The 21,257-nt window shown below is 35.8% G+C and overlaps 1 protein-coding gene across 5 annotated transcripts in view; it reads left to right on the plus strand.

The window, feature by feature from the left end:
- The window catches only part of kcnd2 (potassium voltage-gated channel, Shal-related subfamily, member 2), a 196,060-nt gene that overhangs the window by 166,916 nt on the left and 7,887 nt on the right, over positions 1-21,257 (plus strand). For 3 of the 5 annotated variants that reach the window (XR_015482163.1, XM_087247519.1, NM_001082867.2), the window contains 4 exons: positions 9,088-9,250; positions 15,776-15,874; positions 17,914-18,009; positions 20,664-20,905. Coding sequence is in view for 3 of the 5 variants with exons in the window: in XM_087247519.1 (XP_087103645.1) it covers positions 9,088-9,250; positions 15,776-15,874; positions 17,914-18,009; positions 20,664-20,905 (600 nt within the window). In the remaining 2 variants the exon portion in view is untranslated. The remainder of the gene's footprint in view (positions 1-9,087; positions 9,251-15,775; positions 15,875-17,913; positions 18,010-20,663; positions 20,906-21,257) is intronic. The other 2 variants (XR_015482164.1, XM_087247521.1) reach the window with 1 other exon arrangement.

Here is a 21,257-nt window from a genome sequence, read left to right on the forward strand (position 1 = left end):
AATAGTGTGTTATGTTATTACTTGAAGTGAACCTATGGCCAGATTTACTAACAGCTTGTGCCAGCGTAACCACATATTGATCATATGACTAAACTTTACAAATGGTCAATTGTATTACTAGGTCATTTACGAGGTTACAAACACTGAAGCCGATCAAGACACACAGCAGATAAGAAGTGTAGCACCATTGCAAAACTCTATTCATTTCTGGGCGCCATAGTCTGATACCAAATGGTGCCACTGCTGTGGGTGACATTGAACTGAACCAACAGAATTCTTCAGTTTTTTGGAGACAACTTATATTTTTCATGTAAACCCAACTTAAATTTGTAAAAACAATTAAGTGAACTTATATTATTTGCATTGGGACCACATGGAGGAATTGTGTGAAACCCTGCATTTTTGCGACCAGTTTGTGCTGGTTTATGTGCTGCATTTGCCTTTATGAAAGTATTGTGCTGAATCTGTTTTATTTTTGTTTGTTTGTTTGTATTTGCACATTGTCGGTAGGTCACTCGAAAAATTCTTTACTCCCATCTGAGGAACAAACTTCCCCAATTGACAAAAGTGAAGGACAAAAAACCTTGAGAGAAACCAGACAGTTTTTTTCCTTCACTTTTGTCAATTCGTGAAGTTTGTTCCTTGCCACTGGCTTGCTTGCTTTGGGACTTGGGGAGTTGCGCATTCACTGGTTATACTGTTGATAAAGTCATCATACTATAGCAAAATTGATTAGCATAGCTTGCTTTGCAATGTTGTGATATGACTTGGTGTATTTATTCCTGAGTTTATTTTAACTTGGTGGCTAGCTTTGCTCGCCATTTCAGTTTGGTGTAGTCTGGATTACCATTAGTGCAAATTCTATTTTATAATTGCATTTCCCACATGTGTGGCTGTGAATAAGAACCAGAGCCCAGACAGGCTTAGTTAAATGGAACGCTCTTGTCATTAACTCAGTCTCTCAATATTCTAATGAGCGCCGCATTCGTTAGACTTGATAAGCATATTTCATCTCCAATCAGTCGGGAGCTTCATGAAGCAAGAGTTATTAAGTCAGAGAGCGCTGTGTTTTTTAATCTCACTGTCTCTTTCTGTCCATCCACACTTCTCTTATTTCACATAACGCTAGAGCCGAAGAGATATGGACTTGTGAAGTGTGGAGAAAAAAAAAGGGCTTTACTGCTTTCTTTCTCTTGTCAGGAATCTTTTTTTTTTATTATCTAGGTCTCTCTCATTGGATTTCTTCCACCCTGTGTAATCTGCAGCACTGTGTTTGGCTGTGCATGCTTTTATAGCTGTTTACTTTCAGACAGTGGGTGTCTTTTGATGACCCGTTTTCTCTGCCGGCTGATTGGATCGTAATTGCACTGTGGCCGTCAAGGTGCTCTCAAAGTTTCTTGCAGAAGCAGCGTGAGTGTGAGTTTAATTAGCTATAGTTTGAGGACAAAGCTGTCCTCAGAAGTTAGCTAAATTGGACAAAGCCTTCCACTAGGAACATCCGCAAGATAAAAAACATGGTTTATAAATAATAAAAACATGTCTGAGAAACCTAAAAATGACAAATAAGGGCTCTCTGTGAGATATAATGTTGCATTTACAAGCTATGGAGTTGCAGCTCTGAATGATAAAGATGAAAATAGTTGCAAGCCTCATATATATGAGATAAAAGAATTACAAGAAATAGTTGTATATAAATTTATAGCAGGCTAAATTGTGATCTGTAATTTAATGTGAGATACATTTACATACAAAACGTAAGATTATGATAAGTTATCTAAATTAAACAAATCCTTCCTCTAGGAATGCGTACAAGATAAAAAAATATTTATAAATACTAAAACAAGTCTGAGAAACTTCAAAATGACAATTAAGGGCTCACTGTGAGATAAAAAGTTGCATTTACAAACTATGAAGTTGCAGCTCTGAATGATAAAGATAAAAATTCATCAATTTCAAACCTTGTTTATGAGATAAAAGAATTACAAGAAATAGTTGAAGTTATAAGAGACAAAATTGTAACCTGTAATTTCACGTGAGATGCATTTACAGACAAATTGTGACCTTGTGAAAAATTATAAGTGTAAAATAAAAAATATATAAAATAAATAGTAATAATAAATAATAAATATAATAAATTATAAAAACAATTCTGAGAAACTATAAAAAAAAAACAAGGGCTTACTGTGAGATAAACATTTGCTTTTACATGCTGTGAAGTTGCAACTCTGAAATATAAAAATAAAAATGTGCAATTGCAAGAAATATTTCATTTTATTTAGAGACAAAATTTTGACCTGTCATGTGACATAAATTTACAGACAAAATGTGACCCATAAGGTAATATTATAAGAAATAATGTTACATAAAAAGTAGAGATGTTTTTAACCTATACAGCCACAATTACTGGAGACAAAACTGTCAAAATAACAAAAAAAATAGTCTCGCCGTAAGATAAAATTTCACAGTTGCAAGTGACTATTGTGTTGAACGGTTTAAAATAGTTGGAAATATTCACAAGTCATGTGAAATATGAAGTTGCTATCGTCAGTTAAAAAGTTACCATTAATCCTATATTTGTATTTTATGAAAAAAAATATTGCAATAATGAGGAACAAAGTTGAATTTACGCAAGAAGGTTTATATCGATTCAACAGGCACAGAACGTCAGATTGATGTTGTTCCCCAACATCGTGGGGACATTGCATTTGTTTGGAAATTAAAATCTGGTTGACGTCAGAACCCAGGGTCAGGCTGACGTCAATGTCCAACGCCGAATAGGCATTGCATTTTGGTTACTTTCCAATGCAACCTAAAAACATCAAACCATTAACGTGATGATACAGCTGACATTGTGTAGACATTACCAATATGACGTCTATCAGACGTTGGATTTTGGTTGCCATACCTGATAAATCAATGTCAGTGTTTGACTTTAATATAACATTGGTTTAAGATGTTGGCTTAAACGTTGGATTTTCGTCACTTTCCAACACAACCTAAAATCAACGAAATATAAACATCATTTCACATCATTATTGGACGTCAAATTAACATTGTCTTTATATGCTGGTGACCTAAATCTAGCCTAAAATTTATTGTGTTAATTGTGACCAAAATCTAACCTAATATTAATAGTGTTAACTGTTGTGTGTCTGCTGGGGAGAATTGAGAAAACGACAACATGACTGTGTTTGTGAGGTAAACCTTAAAGTTATAATATAAATGATAATCACAACTTTAACATCTCAAAAGAAGAGACATTTTGTGAGGCTCTAAGGTCTGACTTGTGTTTACTCATCACATTAAAAAAAGACATAACCATAAAGCATGTGTCCTTATGAATGCCCTTTATTAATACTGTGCTGCAACAAAGTGTGTGTGATGTTCTGAACGAAAATAATTAGCTGTATTTTGTGTGTGTGCGAGTGGCCAGCGCAGGTCATCTAGGTTAATAGGGCTCCTGTCATACGTAACAGCACCGGACAGTGAACAGCAAGGAAATGACAAACGCAGGGAGCCAAATAGTGTCCTTGCCATCACCCTCCACACACACACACACAAAAAAAACACAAACCTGACTGACAAAGTGCACGGTCAACGCCTTTTATTACTCTCAAAAAAAACATCCAGAGCAATGCAAAGCGCACACACTTTCCAAATAACAGCTTAGCGCGCGGATTTGGATTAGCAGCTAGTGGCCGACATATTCATCATGTACACAAATCTAATTATGAGGGTAATTGCCTACAAGGGACTTTATTGGTCTCTTATAATGAGTCTATTGTCTGCCAGTGCAGGGAATCACAAAGCTCTCCATTGATCAGTCATGAATGCCGCCATAGCTCATGCGACCATTAATATGGATATTTCTCAGGGCTGTGAACGGCTAGGTCGGTGGCGTCGATAGTGTCGACTGTGGTACAAAGCAGAAACGAGAGCCTCTTAACTCTTTGCGTGTCTTGTCTTTCTCATTTTTTTATTTATTTTTTTGCTCTCGCTGGCATATTTAATTACAGCCGTTTAATTGGAGAAGTCGACTCGGTGCCGTCCGTAATTATGGCTCAGTCTTTCGAGGCTTTGTCGCATCGGGCCCCTTGAGCTCATATTCTCATCGCCGTAATTCAATTAGATCCTTCACTTACAGCACAGAAGCCTCTCAGAGCTGTTATGGCACGCTATGTGCTGCTGATACGCACAATGCTGTTTTATTTTTTAAATCATGGCATGTGTTCACTAAGAGGAGAGGAAGAGGGAATGTGCAGATTTATTTTGTATTTGATAAAGGCCACATTGATCCCTTTTGTCTGTATTCAGTGCACATACTTTCGTCTTAGAGTTAATGGGATATTATAAGGAATGTTTGTTTTGAATGTCAGTGAGCTCCACTTTGACCTTCAATTGATTTAGTCCTTGTAACTCAGATGTATTCTCTCACCATTGTGAGTCATCTCTATCAGGGCTGATTCTTGTAAATTGTAGATTTTAATTGCAAAAAAAAATTACATGAGATTACCTATTTATGAACTGATTTCAAGACGAGCCCGTGCTTATGATTGAACACTGCTGGTCCAGCATTAGCTAATACAGGATCCACCGATCAGCCAATTCCTAACTCATCGTAAATAACCAGAAATTCTTACCTCAATATCTTTATTTTGAAGAATCCCCCTTCCACACATCTACTTCTCAGTGCTTTCTAGACAGCGCGGCATGGTGGCCCAGTGATTAGCACTGAAGCCTCACGGCAAGAACGTCACTTGTTCAAGTCCTTACCAGGTCAGCCGACATTTCTATGTGAAGTTTACATGTTCTCCTCGTGCTCGCGTGGGTTTCCCCCCAGGTTCCCTGTTTTCCTCCCACCGTCCAAAGACATGCGACATACAGTTGAAGTCAGAATTATTAGCCCCCCTGAATTATTAGCCCCCCTATTTATTTTTTCCCCAATTTCTGTTTAATGGAGGGAAGGTTTGAACACATTTCTAAACATAATAATTTTAATAACTCATTTCTAATAACTGATTTCTTTTGTCTTTGCTGTGATGAGAGTAAATAATATTTTACTAGATATTTTTTCTAGATACTTCTAAACAGCTTAAAGTGACATTTAAAGGCTTAAATAGGTTAATAAGGTTTACTAGGCAGGTTAAGTTAACTAGGCAAGTTATTGTAAAACAATGGTTTGTTCTGTAGACCAGCGGAAAAAAAATATCTTAAAATGGTGATACATTTTTTTCAAACTGCTTTTATTCAAGTCGAAATAAAACAAATAAGACTTTCTCCCGAAGAAAAAATATTATCAGACACACTGTGAAAATTTCCTTGCTCTGGTAAACATAATTTGGGAAATATTAAAAAAAAAAAAAAGTCAAAGGGAACTAATAATTCTGACATCAACTGTTGGTGAATTGATCAAACCAAATTGGCTTTATAGACGAGCTCTAGTCAGCTGTATATTTCCATAGCCATTGATTTTTTGCCATTTATAAGCAGGGGAGTTTTTGAGATCTACCCGAGTTCAGAATCCCCTCTCACCTTTCTATCAGGAGGTAGTCTCTGGCTCGAGGATCTTTTGAGCTCAGGGCTCTCTCCCGGGACTCTAAAATTAAGACCATTTTTTAAGACGTTTTTGTAACTGCAGTTATATCACACATACTTCATGCAAATGCAACAATATTTACTAGTGGCTGTTTTCATATTTGAACAATGTTTTTGCTTTCTCGTAATTGTAACGTTGTTTTCATTAGTAATATTTGTTTGATTCTCAAATTGGTGATTTATTTGTTGTTATTAATGGAGACTTAAGGGTCTTTTTTGTCTATTCTGTTTCTATATCACAAATTTTAATATATTTCTTATTAATGCTAATTTATTTCCATAAAATATGACTTACAGTGTAACTTTAAATTTCTTGTAATTGCAACTACATAAATGTAACATTATCATAAATGTACATTATTACCTGCAGTTTCTATAATATTTGTGTCTTACAATTGCAGTAAAATGATATAACCTTGACATCATTGTCTTGTAATTGGAATTTTATCTCAAATATGAGGCTTGAAACAATGATAGTGAGTAAATGAAGTTTATTTTCAGTTGAACTGTCCCTTTAATGTATTTTGTTCATGTTGTTCTTCAAGTGTCTGCACATAAATCTGAAATTTCAACTACTTAAAATGGAACACGGTGCATTTGAGATGAGGATGTAAATATGTATGTGTGCTTACAGGCTAAATCTGACCTGTTTTACATGCAGGTAAGGTGTAGCTGATGTAGTCACAACGCCTTTTCAGGGCAAACAGTCAAACCTGATTCTTGATCAAAAGGAAGATGAAGGTCTTGGCTCATATCAAGCTCCTGAAACATATTTATCACCTTAGAGGTTAAAACTGCTCCTGAAACATTTACTTCAGTCATGTACTCAACCTCCATTTGTTCTAAACATGAGTTTTTTTCTTCTGATGAACACAAAATACTGTATATTCTAATGAATGTTAGAAAACGGGAGCCATTGACTTCCATTCTTATAATGTATGTAAGAAAATAAAAACTTAAAACAATTAAGTTGTCCCAAAAAATCCTCAATAATTGTGTTGTTTAAGCTCATTTTAAATAAGTAGTTTAAACAAATGGCAAACATACTTTTTTGAGTGCACGATTCATGTCTTGTAATAATTCAACTAGTGGGATTGACAGCTTAGATGAAGCAGAATGGTGTGATCTTCATCCTAATGACAGCTAGTTGCTCGGATGCCAATGACAGTTTGGTTTGTCATGCATTGGCCTGCTTTAAAAAAGACCACGAGGAGGTGGTACAACAGAAGAGATGTGTGTGTGAATGAAATCATGCCAGTACTGTGTGTTCCCAAAGCAGCATGTTCACATGAATGCCATTTTAGGACGGCATTGTGGAATATGAGCTTTTTTGGATCACTGTGATGGTTATTATTGTAATATCATTTTAAATAGAGAGTTGGGAAAGTAGGTCAGAGAACTTGATCCTGTAGCCCACACACATGCAGCTCTTCCCACCACATGCGAACAGTCATATTTTTTAACATCGAGTTAAAGGTTTGAGGATGTTAGGGCTTTATGAGGAAAAAAGCCTGCGGTCACATATAGAAGGGGGGGGGGGGTTGTACAGAATTGTACAGTGAGTGTTTGCCCCATGCTGAATGGTTCTTTAGTGCCCCCTAGTGCTGTCATATATTCATGTTTACCAAAAGAATTCACCTGAGATGGTGAAAGTGAAGGAGAATTGTGCTACTGACAGAAGCAAAAATTAAAATCAAGAATATTTTAGCAATTTTAACGGTCATTGACATGAGAAGCTTTGTTATTGCCTGGAGCTGTTCAGAAATGCATTATATAAGCAATGGCCTGAATGTACGCAATTATGAATGATTATTTTGTTGCAATTAAAATTCATTTATATGTTTTCGTGGTATTTCAAGTTAAAGAATGTCTAGGTCTGACTGAAATTGTAATACAAAAAAGGCTCATTCAAATTCTGAAATTCTTGAATGGTGGAAGCAGTAACGTAAATGAGCTTTTTCGTATACATGCAGGGTCCTATTTGGTTATAAGATATAAACATTAAACAGTAAATTATTTTAATAATGATTAAATGAATGATTCAAATCAGAAAAATACTAAAAACACTTGACCTTCAAAAAGAAGACAAAAACAAATATTTCTATTAGATTTGCAGTTTAATAAATTTTACAGATTTATTTGAAGAAATAATCTTTAAAAAAAAATAAAACATTTCTAGTGGGTGACACAGTGGCCTCACACTGTCGCCTCACACCTAGAAGGTCACTGGTTTGAGTCCCGGCTGGGTCAGTTGGCATTTCTGTGTGGAGTTTGCTCTCCCTGTGTTCACGTGGGTTTCCTGCAGATGCTCTGGTTTCCGCCACAGTCCAAATACATGTGCTATATGTAAGTGAATTGGGTAAACAAAGTTGGCCGTAGTGTATGATTGAAAGTGTGTATGGGTGTTTCCTAGTACTATAATAAACGAAAAACAAATAAATGTGTGCAAGTCTAGTTAAATATATTAGTTAAATAATATTAAAATGGTAAATTAAAAAAAAAATTATATATTATAATACAAATATACTAGTACTTTTTACTTGGTTTCAGTACATTTAAAAAAAAAATTAATCATCTTTTATAATTAATTGTGAAATTTACTAGAATTAAATAAAAAATTACAAGCAAAAAATATTTTAAAAATATAGAAATTAAGTTAATTAAATTACTATATGAATGAATCAATGAACGAATAAACAAATGAATGAATGAATGACTGAACGAAGGAACAAGTGAAGTTTGTTTATAAACTAATTTCGAGAGATCACATGCTTATGATTGCTTGCGACTGGTCCCGCATTATCCAATCTAGAATTCACCAATCAGATGATTCCTAAGCCACTATAAATACCCTAAGTTTCCTATAACAGCCATCTTCATTTTGAAGAATCCCCCCTTCCACCCCTTATCCTCCTTATTTATTAGAAAGGTGACATGGTGGACCAGTGGTTAGCACTGTTGCCTCACAGCAAGAAAGTCACTGGTTTTAGTCCTTACCAAGCCAGCCGACGTTTCTGTGTGGAGTTTACAAGTTCTCCCCGTGCTCAAATGGGTGTCCTCCGAAATACCCGGTTTTCTCCCACTGTCCAGAAACATGCAACTTAAGTTAATTGACTAATCCAAATAGGCACAATAGACATACTCCTAGTAAGTAGTTATCTTGTAAGAGCAATCACTATCTGTTCCTTAGCTACTACAGCAGGGGAGTTCTCAAGATCTACATGAGCTCAAACTCCCCTCTCACCTTGCATACGGGAGGGAGCCCCGGGCTTGAGGATCTTATGAGCTCAGGGCTCTCTCCCGGGAGAGCATGCCAAACAAGCTTTATGATCAATCATCAGCTAAGGGTGAACTCATGAAACGAATGAAAGAACGAATGAACAGTCAAGTTGTAGGAATGTTTACCTTTATCATTACATTTCTTGACATTTTGAATCATCTTTGTATATTTGTGATCTTTATTTTTTTAACTTAGATCTTCCTCTGTTTCAGATATGGAGACATGGTTCCTAAGACCATCATGGGGAAGATCTTTGGCTCTATTTGCTCTCTGAGTGGCGTGTTGGTGATCGCTCTTCCCGTTCCTGTCATCGTGTCCAACTTCAGCCGGATCTACCATCAAAGTCAGCGTGCAGAGAAGAGACGTGCCCAAAAGGTACCCTAAACACTGTGATCTCACAGAACTCAAATGTAGATGTTCTCCCAAACTACAAGCAGGTCCGGCTGTGGCAAAAAGATTAGACCCTGACAGGACCATGTACACACAGACACAGACAAATGACACTGGGATAGTATTTAATACAACTTGGCACAATGTGCTTGTGACCCAGATGTCTGCATGTTGAGCGTGTGTGTGTGGATGTGTGTGTGTGTGTCTCTGCGGTATGTTAACTGCAGGCCTCTGTGGATCCATCATTTCTAGTGCATGCCCAGATCCCATCCATACCTCAGCACAGCAGACAGAAACACAAACACACAGAAACAAGAGCGACAGCAGCATGCCAGATAGCAGGAAATTAGAAGAGAGAGACTGAATGAAACGGATGAGAAAACGGCCACATACACACTGCAGTATGTTTAAAGACAAAACCTTCACATTAAGAGGTAACACAAGTTATTTGGTGACATGAATCACTTTGTTTGTTGTTGGTTCTACACCCTTTTCAGTACCTTAAAGGTAACTCATTACCTATCAAATTAAGTGCACTCAAGTCTGGTTGAAGTGCGAGGAAAATATGTTAATACCTTTTACTGATGGTTATACTACATTATATTGTTACACTCATGTTTTGCTTACACTAGTTGATATTGATTTGTAATGTATACTAATTTATAATTGAATTATACATAATTTACATAGTTAAACATCTTTGGTAAAGGGATAGATCACCCAAATCTGAAAATTCTGCCATCATTTACTCACCATGAACTTTTTGGTTCTGTTGAGCACAAAAGAAGATATGTTGGAAACCGGTAACCATTGACTTCCATAGTATTTGTTTTTCCTACTATGGAAGTCAATGGTTACAGGTTTCCAACATTCTTCAAAATATCTTTTTTTGATTTATCGAACTATCCTCTTATTCATCTGAACGTTTATTTGTTAAACTTACAACACTTTTAGGATTCCTGTTACCTCAAACTTTAGCTGCCAATAAGCTGCACACAGTTCAGTGTTTGCTTGAGAAGCGCGTGCGATGTCACAACGCAGTGGTGACTAAATTGGCATATTTTAATGCTTAGCTTCAGGATTATTTAAAAAGGAATGATTCAATTAATTCTGAAACCTCAATTAATCTGATTACTTTTGCAATTAAATTTAAATGCAACTTTTACAGCCCATCTGCACAGCGACTGCCATTATAATCAATGAAGTTGTACTTGCACACTACATTTACAGCCGGTGCATTAGCCTGCGGTTTAGACATCTGAATTTATTACAGCAGGAGTGTTGATCTGATTACTTGACTGTTTCTTCACTGCCTGAAATAAAGATACAGAGTTGTCACTTGTGCAAAAGGTACATTTTTGTGCCTATAGAGTTCATATTGGTAATAAATAGACAGAAAATGTACTGTACTACCCCCAGTGACAGCTTTTGTACCTTTATTCAAACACAATCTCATGGCAGTTCATACCTTTTTGATTCAGTGGCTAATTCGTATGATCTTATCCATACAATTTAGTACGTTTTGCTCATCCCCCAAGGATGGTTGGGTGCCACGCCTATTTTTTAAAATCAAACATTTTTGTACAACTGAACTACGAATTCAAACAATTAAGCCTAACTGACAAAACGTATCATAGTTACGTTTCCTCATGAGATCAGGCTGTTATCCTTGTGTAAGGTTGTTAAATATGAAAGAAAATATATGCTCATGTGAAAATAAGTACTAAGCTCAAATCTTACTCAATAAAAGGTACCTGGTCGAAAATATATTTGAGTAAAAATTTGATTTAGTACAGCTTTAAATTGCACTTAAGTATTACAAATTAAAAGTATTTTATAGCCAAAATAAAAACAAGAGAGCAAATTCTTGTTTCCTGATATTTATTCACCACCCAAAGCAAATACATTAATAATATGTGAAAATAGGTACTGAGCCCAAATATTACTCAATAAAAAGTACCTGGCTGAAAATATACTTGAGTAAAAGGTATAAATTGCAGCTTTAAATTGTACTTAAGTATTAAAAATTAAAAGTACCTTATAGCAAAAATAAAAACAAGAGAGAAAATTTTTGCTTCATTATATTGAATCCCCTTCCAGTGCAAATGCATTAATATGTGAAAATATAGGCAATGAGCTCGAATTATATTGTTTAAAAAGTACTTGGTTAAAAATATACTTAAATTAAATGTATAAATTTAAATAGGGTATATGCGGAAGAATGCGGAATGACTTCTTAAAGTTTGTCAGTAAACTGGGTCCAGCGCTTCCGGTGAATTGTATGTCATTACAAAATCAGCGCATTTAAGGTCTGTTTTCTTTCAAAATCAGCGATCTCCACTGCCTCTTTAAAACTTGAACATTTTACTCCAGTATATTCAAAGGAGATTCTGTGCTAGCCTCTGAATCCAGATGGGCTTGTGCGTGTTAAACAACTTTTTGTCTCGTTTTTCGCTTGAGCAACTAAATAAATGCTGAGTTCTATTTAACTGATTATATTTTAAGTACATTACAACATCGATGCTGTAAAAGCAACCGTATGAAATGGACAAAAGTCACATTAACCGTTCACCCAAAGGTTATCAGTATGGGAAGAAACATATATCTGCATATACCCTATTGTACGTAAGTTTAAAAAGTAAATGTACCCTATAGAAAAAATAAAAACAAGAGAGGAAATTCTTGTTTCATCATAGTGAATCACCTTCCAGTGCAAATACAGTAAATATACATGAAAATATAGGTACTGAGCTCAAATCTTACTGAATAAAAAGTACCTGGTCGAAAATATACTTGAGTAAAATTTTAAAAAGTACAGCTTCAAGTATTTAAAGAGTAAAAGTACCCTATGGTAAACTAAAAACAATATTGGAAATTATTGTTTCATCATATGAATCACCTTCCAGTGCAAATACATTAAATATATGTGGAAATATAGAAACTGAGCTCAAATCTAACTCGATAAAAAGTACCTGGTTGAAAATTTGCTTGAGTAAAATTTATAAAACGCAGCTTTAAACTGTACTTAAGTATTTAGAAAGTAAAAGTTCCCTATAGTAAAAAAAAAAAAAGCATAAGAGGAAATTATTGTTTAATCATATTGAATCCCCTTCCAATGCAAATACATTAAATCTATGTGAAAATATAGGCACTGAGCTCAAATATAATTTAAAAAATGACCTGGTTGAAAATATACCTAAAAAAATGTATAAAGTACAGATTTAAATTGTACTTAGGTATTTTAAAAGTAAAAGTACCCTATAGTAAAATACTATAGATTTCTAAATCTAGAAAAAAATAGAAATTCTTTCAGTGCAAATACATTAAACGAATAAGAGACATTCAATTAAAACAGCAGAATATCATAATGACATATTAACAAATGTTGTCAGAATGACAAATGTTATGATAAAAAAATTAACACAATTTCCAGAGAAAAATCCACAGAAATATAGAGCTTTCAAATGGTCTCATCAGTTTTTTTTCATAGCTGAAAACAGTCGTAACATTGATTATGCGTTTACCACATTTTAAAGTCCATAAGATTTAAAAAAAAAAAGGTGTAAAAATGTAACTAGTACTTTGAAAGTAAAATAAAATTGTAGGTTTTGTAAATGTATGCTCAAATTAAAGGACAAAAAGTCAGTACAGTAAGAATCTCCAAAAAGCACAGTAAACAAGTAAAATCAACCCACGTGTATGAGAGTATAAAACAGAGGTGACTTCTGAGGCTAAAACCTTGAAAAGCTCTTGACTGTTCGTGCCTATTAAACTAGTCTTATACATGATTAGCCTGTCATCAGTGTTATAAATGATCGAACTGTGTGTACAGGACAAAATGAGACACTAATAGAAGTGTGTTTTTATCAGCAGTGTGTACGTGGCCATTGAGAGCAGGCACCGGAAGAGCAGATGCTGTTCTGTGGCCTGTTCTCCTTTGGGGGTGATCAGGACTCACAGACGTACTGACATCACATCATCTCTCATTACAGGAGTGTCTTCTCTTAATTTAGCTGTTCGACTTCAGCCAGCCCTCGGGAGGCACAAACAGTTCAGAAATCCCAGTCCCCTCTGTGAGATAAACAGAACAAGCAATCCACCCAAGAACAACAGTCTGTTTTTTCAGTTTACCAGGGACTGGGAGTGAGAGTAGGAGAGATGGGAGAGGAGGTGAAGGATGTAACAATACCACAATTTCTGTAGCCAGTAGGAATAGCAGTAAACTTTTACAGTGCTTATAAAAAAATGAAAAAGAAAATTTTATATATATATATATATATATATATATATATATATATATATATATATATATATATATATATATATATATATATATATATATATATATTTTAATCAATAGATATTTTAGCCAATTCAAAGATCTGATGTTTTGACACAAGTGCAGATGTTTGTTCTGCTGATTTTTACAGATATTTAAAAGGAAATTATCTTTTTATAATAAATCTTCTTTGTTTTATTTTGTTTTTATGAACAAAATATAAATAAATTTTCTTGTTTTATTTATATTTAACTATTCTGTTGTATTATTGCTATAGTACTTACAGCAAAAGTAAGTATTCAACACGTCACCATTTTCCTTGGTTCCATCTATCCAAACTAATCTTTATTTTGAACTTTCTATTGGATTTGAGTCAGGTGATTGGCTAGGCCATTCTGCAGCTTGATTTACTTTCTCTGAAAGAATTAGAGAGTTTCCTTGTCTGTGTTTTGGATCAGTGTCTTGCTGAAATGTTCACTATGTTCTCCTCTTCATCATCCTGATAATGTAGATGTTGGATTGAAGCAGTTAATATTAATTTACAATCATGAAGGGCAGAGTGTTGCTGAAGGACTTCTAAGAGATTTCAGCTGCTGTCTGGGCTTTCACTGCCTTTCAATACCTTACTTACTTCATGTGTTTAATATTTTTTAATGTCTCAATTCATTTTATTACACTTAATTTGTCAACTCATTAGATTTTTTTTTCATTTATGCATTTATTCAGTTGTTTTCAACATTTGGTGAAAATTTATAAATATGTTTTCTGAGAAAAATGGTGACATGTTGAATAAATTTTTTTTTTACCCACCATATATATATTAGTCACAAAAGGGGGTCGCACACCAAATGCGTGGCTTGGCGACGCACCCCCATGCATTTTGGAATTCTCAACAGATTTTTTTTCAGCATACGCCCACTGGTGCTACAAGTTGGCGGCTGTCCGCTGCGACCAGCAGCGACTCAGGACACTGTTCATATTTCTGCCGCGCCACAGAGCGCCATCTGAATAGTTTCATTTTAAATAACATGCGAATGTGCGCGTCTGGTGTGCGATACTTCCAACTGTTATGTCGCGCCGCATTCAATGTACGATTCACTTAAGGTTGCATTTATTTTATCAGAAATACAGAAATATTATTAGTTTGTAAAAATTATTTTATTCCCAGAATAAAAAAAATAAAAAAATCATTGTATTTTATTGCAGATATTTTATCTATTTTATTTTATTTTAAAATGAACATTTCCCTGTCACTACAAAGTAGAATTTTTAGTACCAAAATTGTGTACTTGCTAATTTTTGTGTAATATGTTTATTTTAATATTTTATGTTTAACATTAGCATTAGAATTGTCATTGTCTCTTTAAATCATTTGAAACCAATAATTGTCTGAATCTTGAATATGAGTATTATTTTCTTCCAAAAAAAATAAAAAATAACCCTAAGTTTTTAAATGTTATATTACTTTTATTATTAGTAAAATTAAATACAATTATTCTATTAAATTATTAGCCCTTCTTTTATTTTTTTCTCTTTTCAATATTTACCAAATGATGTTTAACAGAGTAAGGAAACTTTCACAGTAATTCTGATAATATTTTTTCTTCCGGATAAAGTCTTATTTCTTTTATTTCGGCTAGAATAAAAGCAGCTTGTAATTTTTTAAAAATCCATTTAAAGGGTCAAAATTATTCGCCCTTAAAAAAATAGATTTTTTTCCGATAGTCTACAGAACAAACCACTTGCCTAATTACCCTGTCCTGCCTAGTTAACCTAATTAACCTTATTAAGCCTTTAAATGTCACTTTAAGCTGAATACTAGTGTGTTGAAAAATATCTAGTAAAATATAATTAACTGTCATCATGGCAAAGATAAAATACATCAGTTATTAGAAATTAGTTATTAAAACTATTATGTTTAGAAATGTGCTGAAAAAAATCTGCTCTCCGTTAAACAGAAAATGGACAAAAAAAATAAACAGGGGTGCTAATAATTCTGACTTCAACTGTATATATGGTGTCAAAATGTCAACTATCTCAGTATAGCTCTAATCACAATACAGAACGACTGGTATTGTTACACCTTTTCACGAATCTGCACACTGCACATTGCCATTCTTCATGTCAGACGTGAGCATGCAAACATCAGTCAGCAACATGCACACATTGCTCAAGAGAGGAGGAGGAGGAGTTGTTCGGCTAAACGCCCGTGTGTTTGTCCACCTGAACAGAAAACCAGGCTTGCTAGAATTCGTGCGGCGAAGAGCGGCGGCGCTAACGCTTATTTGCAGTACAAACGCAATGGGATGCTGGTGGACATGGAGGAGGAGGTAACGGTGGAAACCAAGCCGTCGGGGTCTCTTTTAATGGAACATGACATGATGGGCTGGTGCTGGTGCATGCGGACCCCTCTTTCCCCCCTCTCCACCAGGGGGCCGGGGTCCGGCAGGGCTGTCCCCATTCAACGCTTCAGTGGTGTTTCTCTAACTCTCTCTATCTTTCTCGCTGTCTTTCGCTCTTCTTTCTCACACCTAGACCAGGTGCACCGGTCATCAATAATCGTGTGACCTCTTGTTCGATGGCAGTGCGGTGCATGCGGCTTTGGCCTTGCCGGGGGCCACGGACATCCGCTCCAGTACCGACGGGGCCCCCCTGTTTTTTACTGCAACCCTTTTCTCCATCTCTCAACTACTTTGGTTTTTTGGGTTTTTCTCTCGTCTACTTGCTTTTTTTTTTTTTCCAACTTTCAACTACTACTCTTGTGCTCCATGCATTTTTTAACATGCATTTTTTTTCTCACGGCTGTCCGAATTGGCCTGTGCTCTGTGTGTGTCTCTCTCTCTTTCCCTCTTCATGACATCATCAGAACGCATCACATGGAGGAATGAAATTGTCTGAGCTGCATGTCATTGATTGGCCAACATCTGAATGGGAGGCGGGGTTTAAAGTGAGGCAGAGACCATGTGGTTGTGTTGATTGAGTGCCTGTTCAGTGCTCACCATAAGCGGGCTCTCGGTGAATGACGCCCTGGTTCAGGAGTGTCTTAATCCTGCTCCTACAGGGTCATTGTCCTGCAAAATGTAGCTCCAGTGCTTGACCTGTCAACACCCATAGCCTATTAAGCAGTGTGCCAAAATATACCACCAATGCACTTCCAAATTTGAGTCCTGGCTCATGGACTTTACCTGATAATACCCCTTTCTCACTCATCAACTTTGCTTTCTATCTAGCCACACTTGACCCAAATAATTAAGGTCTGCATTCAAAATCACATGCATCCACACTATGTAGTAGGCAAAAAAATAGTATGTCAAAAATAGCAGCCCTAAGTGCACACTTCATTCAATAAGGCTACTTTTGTCTCTCAGGGGAACTCTTTTTGTTTTAATATTGTAGTGTTGTCATGATACTAAATTTCAGTACCATTCGGTACTGGCATTTTTAAAAATATATATTTCCCGGTAACATTCAAATGCAGTTGAACACATTCTTAAACACTGCTGATTTGCCATTGTGTTCACGTGCTCAACAGAAATGACTGTGATTGGCTGTGACGGTCATCATTTCACCACACTTCACTTCTGTGTATGTTAGCTGGAAATTGGTACTGACATTCACTGTTATCAACACTGTTATCGGATGAGCTTTATCATATGGTGCTCTTTTTATCCCATAAAGTCTTGTGAGATGATTTTTGTAATGTGAACAATGCTAATGACTGTTAACATGTCAACATGGCCATACGTAACAACTTTACCTATGTACCTTCATACCTAAATACATCTTATATGTTAAGGCTATTTACAATACAACAGTGTTTGAAAATGTTTCTGAAAACAAAACAACTGTAATCTCTGTAAGAGGAGGTTGATCTGTAAGTTCTTGGGTTATGATGGAGCTAAACTTTGCAGGATATTGATAGCTAAACGAGAGCAGGATTGCACACCCCTGCCCTAGTCTGGTCACTGTGTCATACTGATTCATTAAGGCTCTTATAAATGTAGGTGCAGTGGCTGTCATGGTTCAAATACAGCAGATGCTTATTTAGCCGAACTTGTACACATACTTTTCTAAACAATTAGTATCTCTTGAATATTTATTCATTAGACATTTACAGAGACGGAATATGTCCTTTTGTCCACTGTGTTTGAACTAACAGCCATCTATCAAGGTTATGGTGTTGAGAGATCAAGATGGACCATTGATTCTGAGCCTACCATTATCACAATGAGCCAGCCTTTCTCGACACTGTCTATGTTGCTGGATCATTGTGAGAATTTGAGCATTGGTGTCATTGGTCTTGTCTTTTCTCTCGGTTTCTTTCTTCTCTGCTAAGTTAATAAGAACTGTTTTCTGTTTCTTCAATAAGGCATCCAAAGAGGCGGGACAAGCTTTGGTATGTAAGGCCAACCCCACATTTGAAACCCAACATCACCATCTCCTGCACTGCTTGGAGAAAACCACGGTAAGAGTCTTTGGAGTGTCTAAAGAGGCATGCTAAGTGTAAAAGACGTTATCTAGTAGGAGCTGTGCGAATAAACGTACTTCCTCATTGGTACACCAATGACTCCCATGCTTTAAACCAGGGGTGGGCAAACTCGGTCATAGAGGGCTGGTGTCCTGCACAGCTTAGCTCCAATTGTAATCAAACACACCTGCTTATAGGTTTTTAGTGATCTTGAAGAAACTGGCTAGCATGTTTAGGTGTGTTTGATTAGTGTTGGAGCTAAACTGTGCAGGACACCTGCCCTCCTAGACTGAGTTTGTCCTCTCCTGCTTTGAAAACTAGTTTGAATTCCACTCAGATCAACGCAAATAGAACCACAGGCTTTAAATTGGTGCCATGACCCGGATCGTGGTGAGGTTTAGGAGTGTGAGTAGTAACAAAGGCCAGATTGTATAAACTGTGCTAGTAAACCTCACTTCCCTGGGCTTTACTTTAGGCATGTCTGCTAGTTCGAATCAAACTATGAGCAGAAATGTGAGCAGAATCGAAAAGATTACGTTAGCATTTCGGTCTCTGTAGAAAATGAAGTTTACTGTTTTACATTCTGTCTTGTTTGTTTATCTTTACTACTTTATAGAAAGTTTAACGGTTACTGGATAGGTAACTGTTGAAATGACACTTTCATCCCAAATATGAAAACAAATTTTCTAAAAATATCTTTACCTAGGGAACAGACTGAAGCATTATTAGCTGCAAAACTTGGCATGATGCACTTGGTTATACCATTATAACCAATGCCGTTTGGCATAATTGGCATTAAAGTGGCGCAGTGGTTTTAGGCATGCCATTAAACATGATATGAAAACTCTGGCAAAGAGAGAAAGATGAGGGTGCCAGAGAACAGAAATTTCATTTTTGCCTTTACCATTAACCAGTGCCAGATTTTAAGCACCTCGGTGCTTTTGGGTTTGCTACAAATAAGTGCAGTTTTTCTCTTAAGAGAAATCATTAGTCAGACACTGGCAGGAAATTGACAGCCACTGTTGTCCCCTGCCAGCTAGACTCATGACAGTCTAGAGAACAGACAGCGACCTGCTCTTGCGTTCCTAGGGCACTAAACTTAAGACAGTACAAAGGAAAATTCCAGTGGATGTAGGACTGCTTGAGAAACAGAAACAGCTTTCAAGACCTCCCTCTGATTCCATATAGAAATATTATATTTGGAAATATATACAAAGGACACATATGACATACAAGTTCATATCTGGATTTTCACATACATAAAATGTGATATGCAACACATTTCAAAGATGGCTGCTTACATATATATTAGGGATGCTCCGATCAGGATTTTTTGGAGCCGATGCTGAGTACCGATCACTCATCATGGTGATTGGCCAATACTAAGTACCGATTCTGATGCTTTAAGGTTTATATAACTTTAACATTGCATAATGCACATTTTCCCTCTAAGTACAATACTTAAATGGAATACTCCAATACTTATATACTTAAGTGGAGCCTTTCCTAAAATAATAAATGGTCACACTTTACAATAAGGTTCATTAGTTAATGTTAGTTAATTCATTTACTAACATGAACAAACAACGAACCATACATTTACTACTGTATTTGTTCATGTTATTTAACCTTAGTTAAGGAAAATACAGTTGTTCATTTGTAGTTCATGTTAACTCACGGTGCACTAACTAATGTTAACAAGCATGGACTTGGATGTTAATAATGCATTAGTAAATGTTCAATTATGATTAATAAGTGCTGTACAAGTGTTGTTCATGATTAGTTCATGTTAGTAAATGCATTATCTAATGAACCTTATTGTAAAGTGTTACCGAATAAATGAAGGATGTTGCATATAAGCACTAAAAACATGTCTGTTATAAACATTGTGCAGACAAGTCATGGTCAGAAACAGCTTTACTGAAAATAATAGATTAAATTGAAAAAAAAGGGTAAGAAAAATGACTGACAATTCAAGTTAGAAACATTGCAAATGATGGTAGAACATGCCTGAATGAAGAAAAAGTTAGGAGTGCATTTTTGATTAGAATGCAACTTCCCCTGCTTGTAAACCCATAAACTAACACTTGTGAATGGTTCATGTGATCGGCCAGATAAGCGAGTACCGATTGAGTCATAAAATGTGATTATCGGCCCGGCCGATACCAATCTCCCGCCAATCGACCGGAGCATCCCTTATATATATATATATATAGATAGATAGATAGATAGATAGATAGATAGATAGATAGATAGATAGATAGATAGATAGATAGATAGATAGATAGATAGATAGATAGATAGATAGATAGATAGATAGATAGATAGATAGATAGATAGATAGATAGATAGATAGATGGATAGATAGATGGATAGATAGATACTATCAAAACTAATATATTTGAACATATTTAAGTCCAATAATTGAAAATAACATATATGTAAATAAACATTCATTGGCATATTGTGATATATATGACATATATTTTATATGTGAAATCGAAATATGAACTTATATGTGTAATTTACAGATACTGCCCTATATTTCCAGGCTTGTGTGATATCTGTTTTAGAGACAAATGTAATTGAGATTTACCATAAGTTCCCATCACCGCTTAACAAAACCTGAACTATTCCTTTCTCTCTCTCAGAATCATGAGTTTGTGGACGAGCAAACCTATGAGACGAGCTGCATGGAGGTTTCTCTTGCGAAGCCATCTATGTCCCGTTCCTCATCGATGTCCTCCTCTCCTCATGGCCTGTCCTCCTGCTGCACGCGCAGAAATAAGCGCAAGAGCTTCAACGTCCCCAATTCCAACATGGCCGGCGGCCGCAGGGGCAGCATACAGGAGCTCAGCACCATCCAGATCAGAGAGAGACCGCTGAGCAACAGGTGCTCTCACAGCACTCATGCACACTGACACAAACACACAAACACAAGGAATATGCTGATATTTTGGCTGTGGTCTGAAAATAGATGAGTCAGAGCTGGGTCTTATTTAGAAGTGTTTATTATAGCGACTTTATTAAGATGCTTGGTTTTCTCCAGGGTTTATATTGCTTGGATATTTTACATAGTTGAAGTTCTTGACAATCCACTGCGTATATTAAAGATCAAGTGCATATTTGTTTTCCAATTAAATTTAAAGATTGGATTAATAACTTTATTTTGGTACAAATATAATTATTCATTTGGAATTAAAGGGACAGCTCACCCACAAATAAAACAAAATTTACTTACACTT

The sequence above is a fragment of the Danio rerio genome, chromosome 4 (assembly GCF_052040795.2).
Source record: "Danio rerio strain M-AB ecotype USA chromosome 4, GRCz13ab, whole genome shotgun sequence".
NCBI classification, from domain to species: domain Eukaryota; kingdom Metazoa; phylum Chordata; class Actinopteri; order Cypriniformes; family Danionidae; genus Danio; species Danio rerio.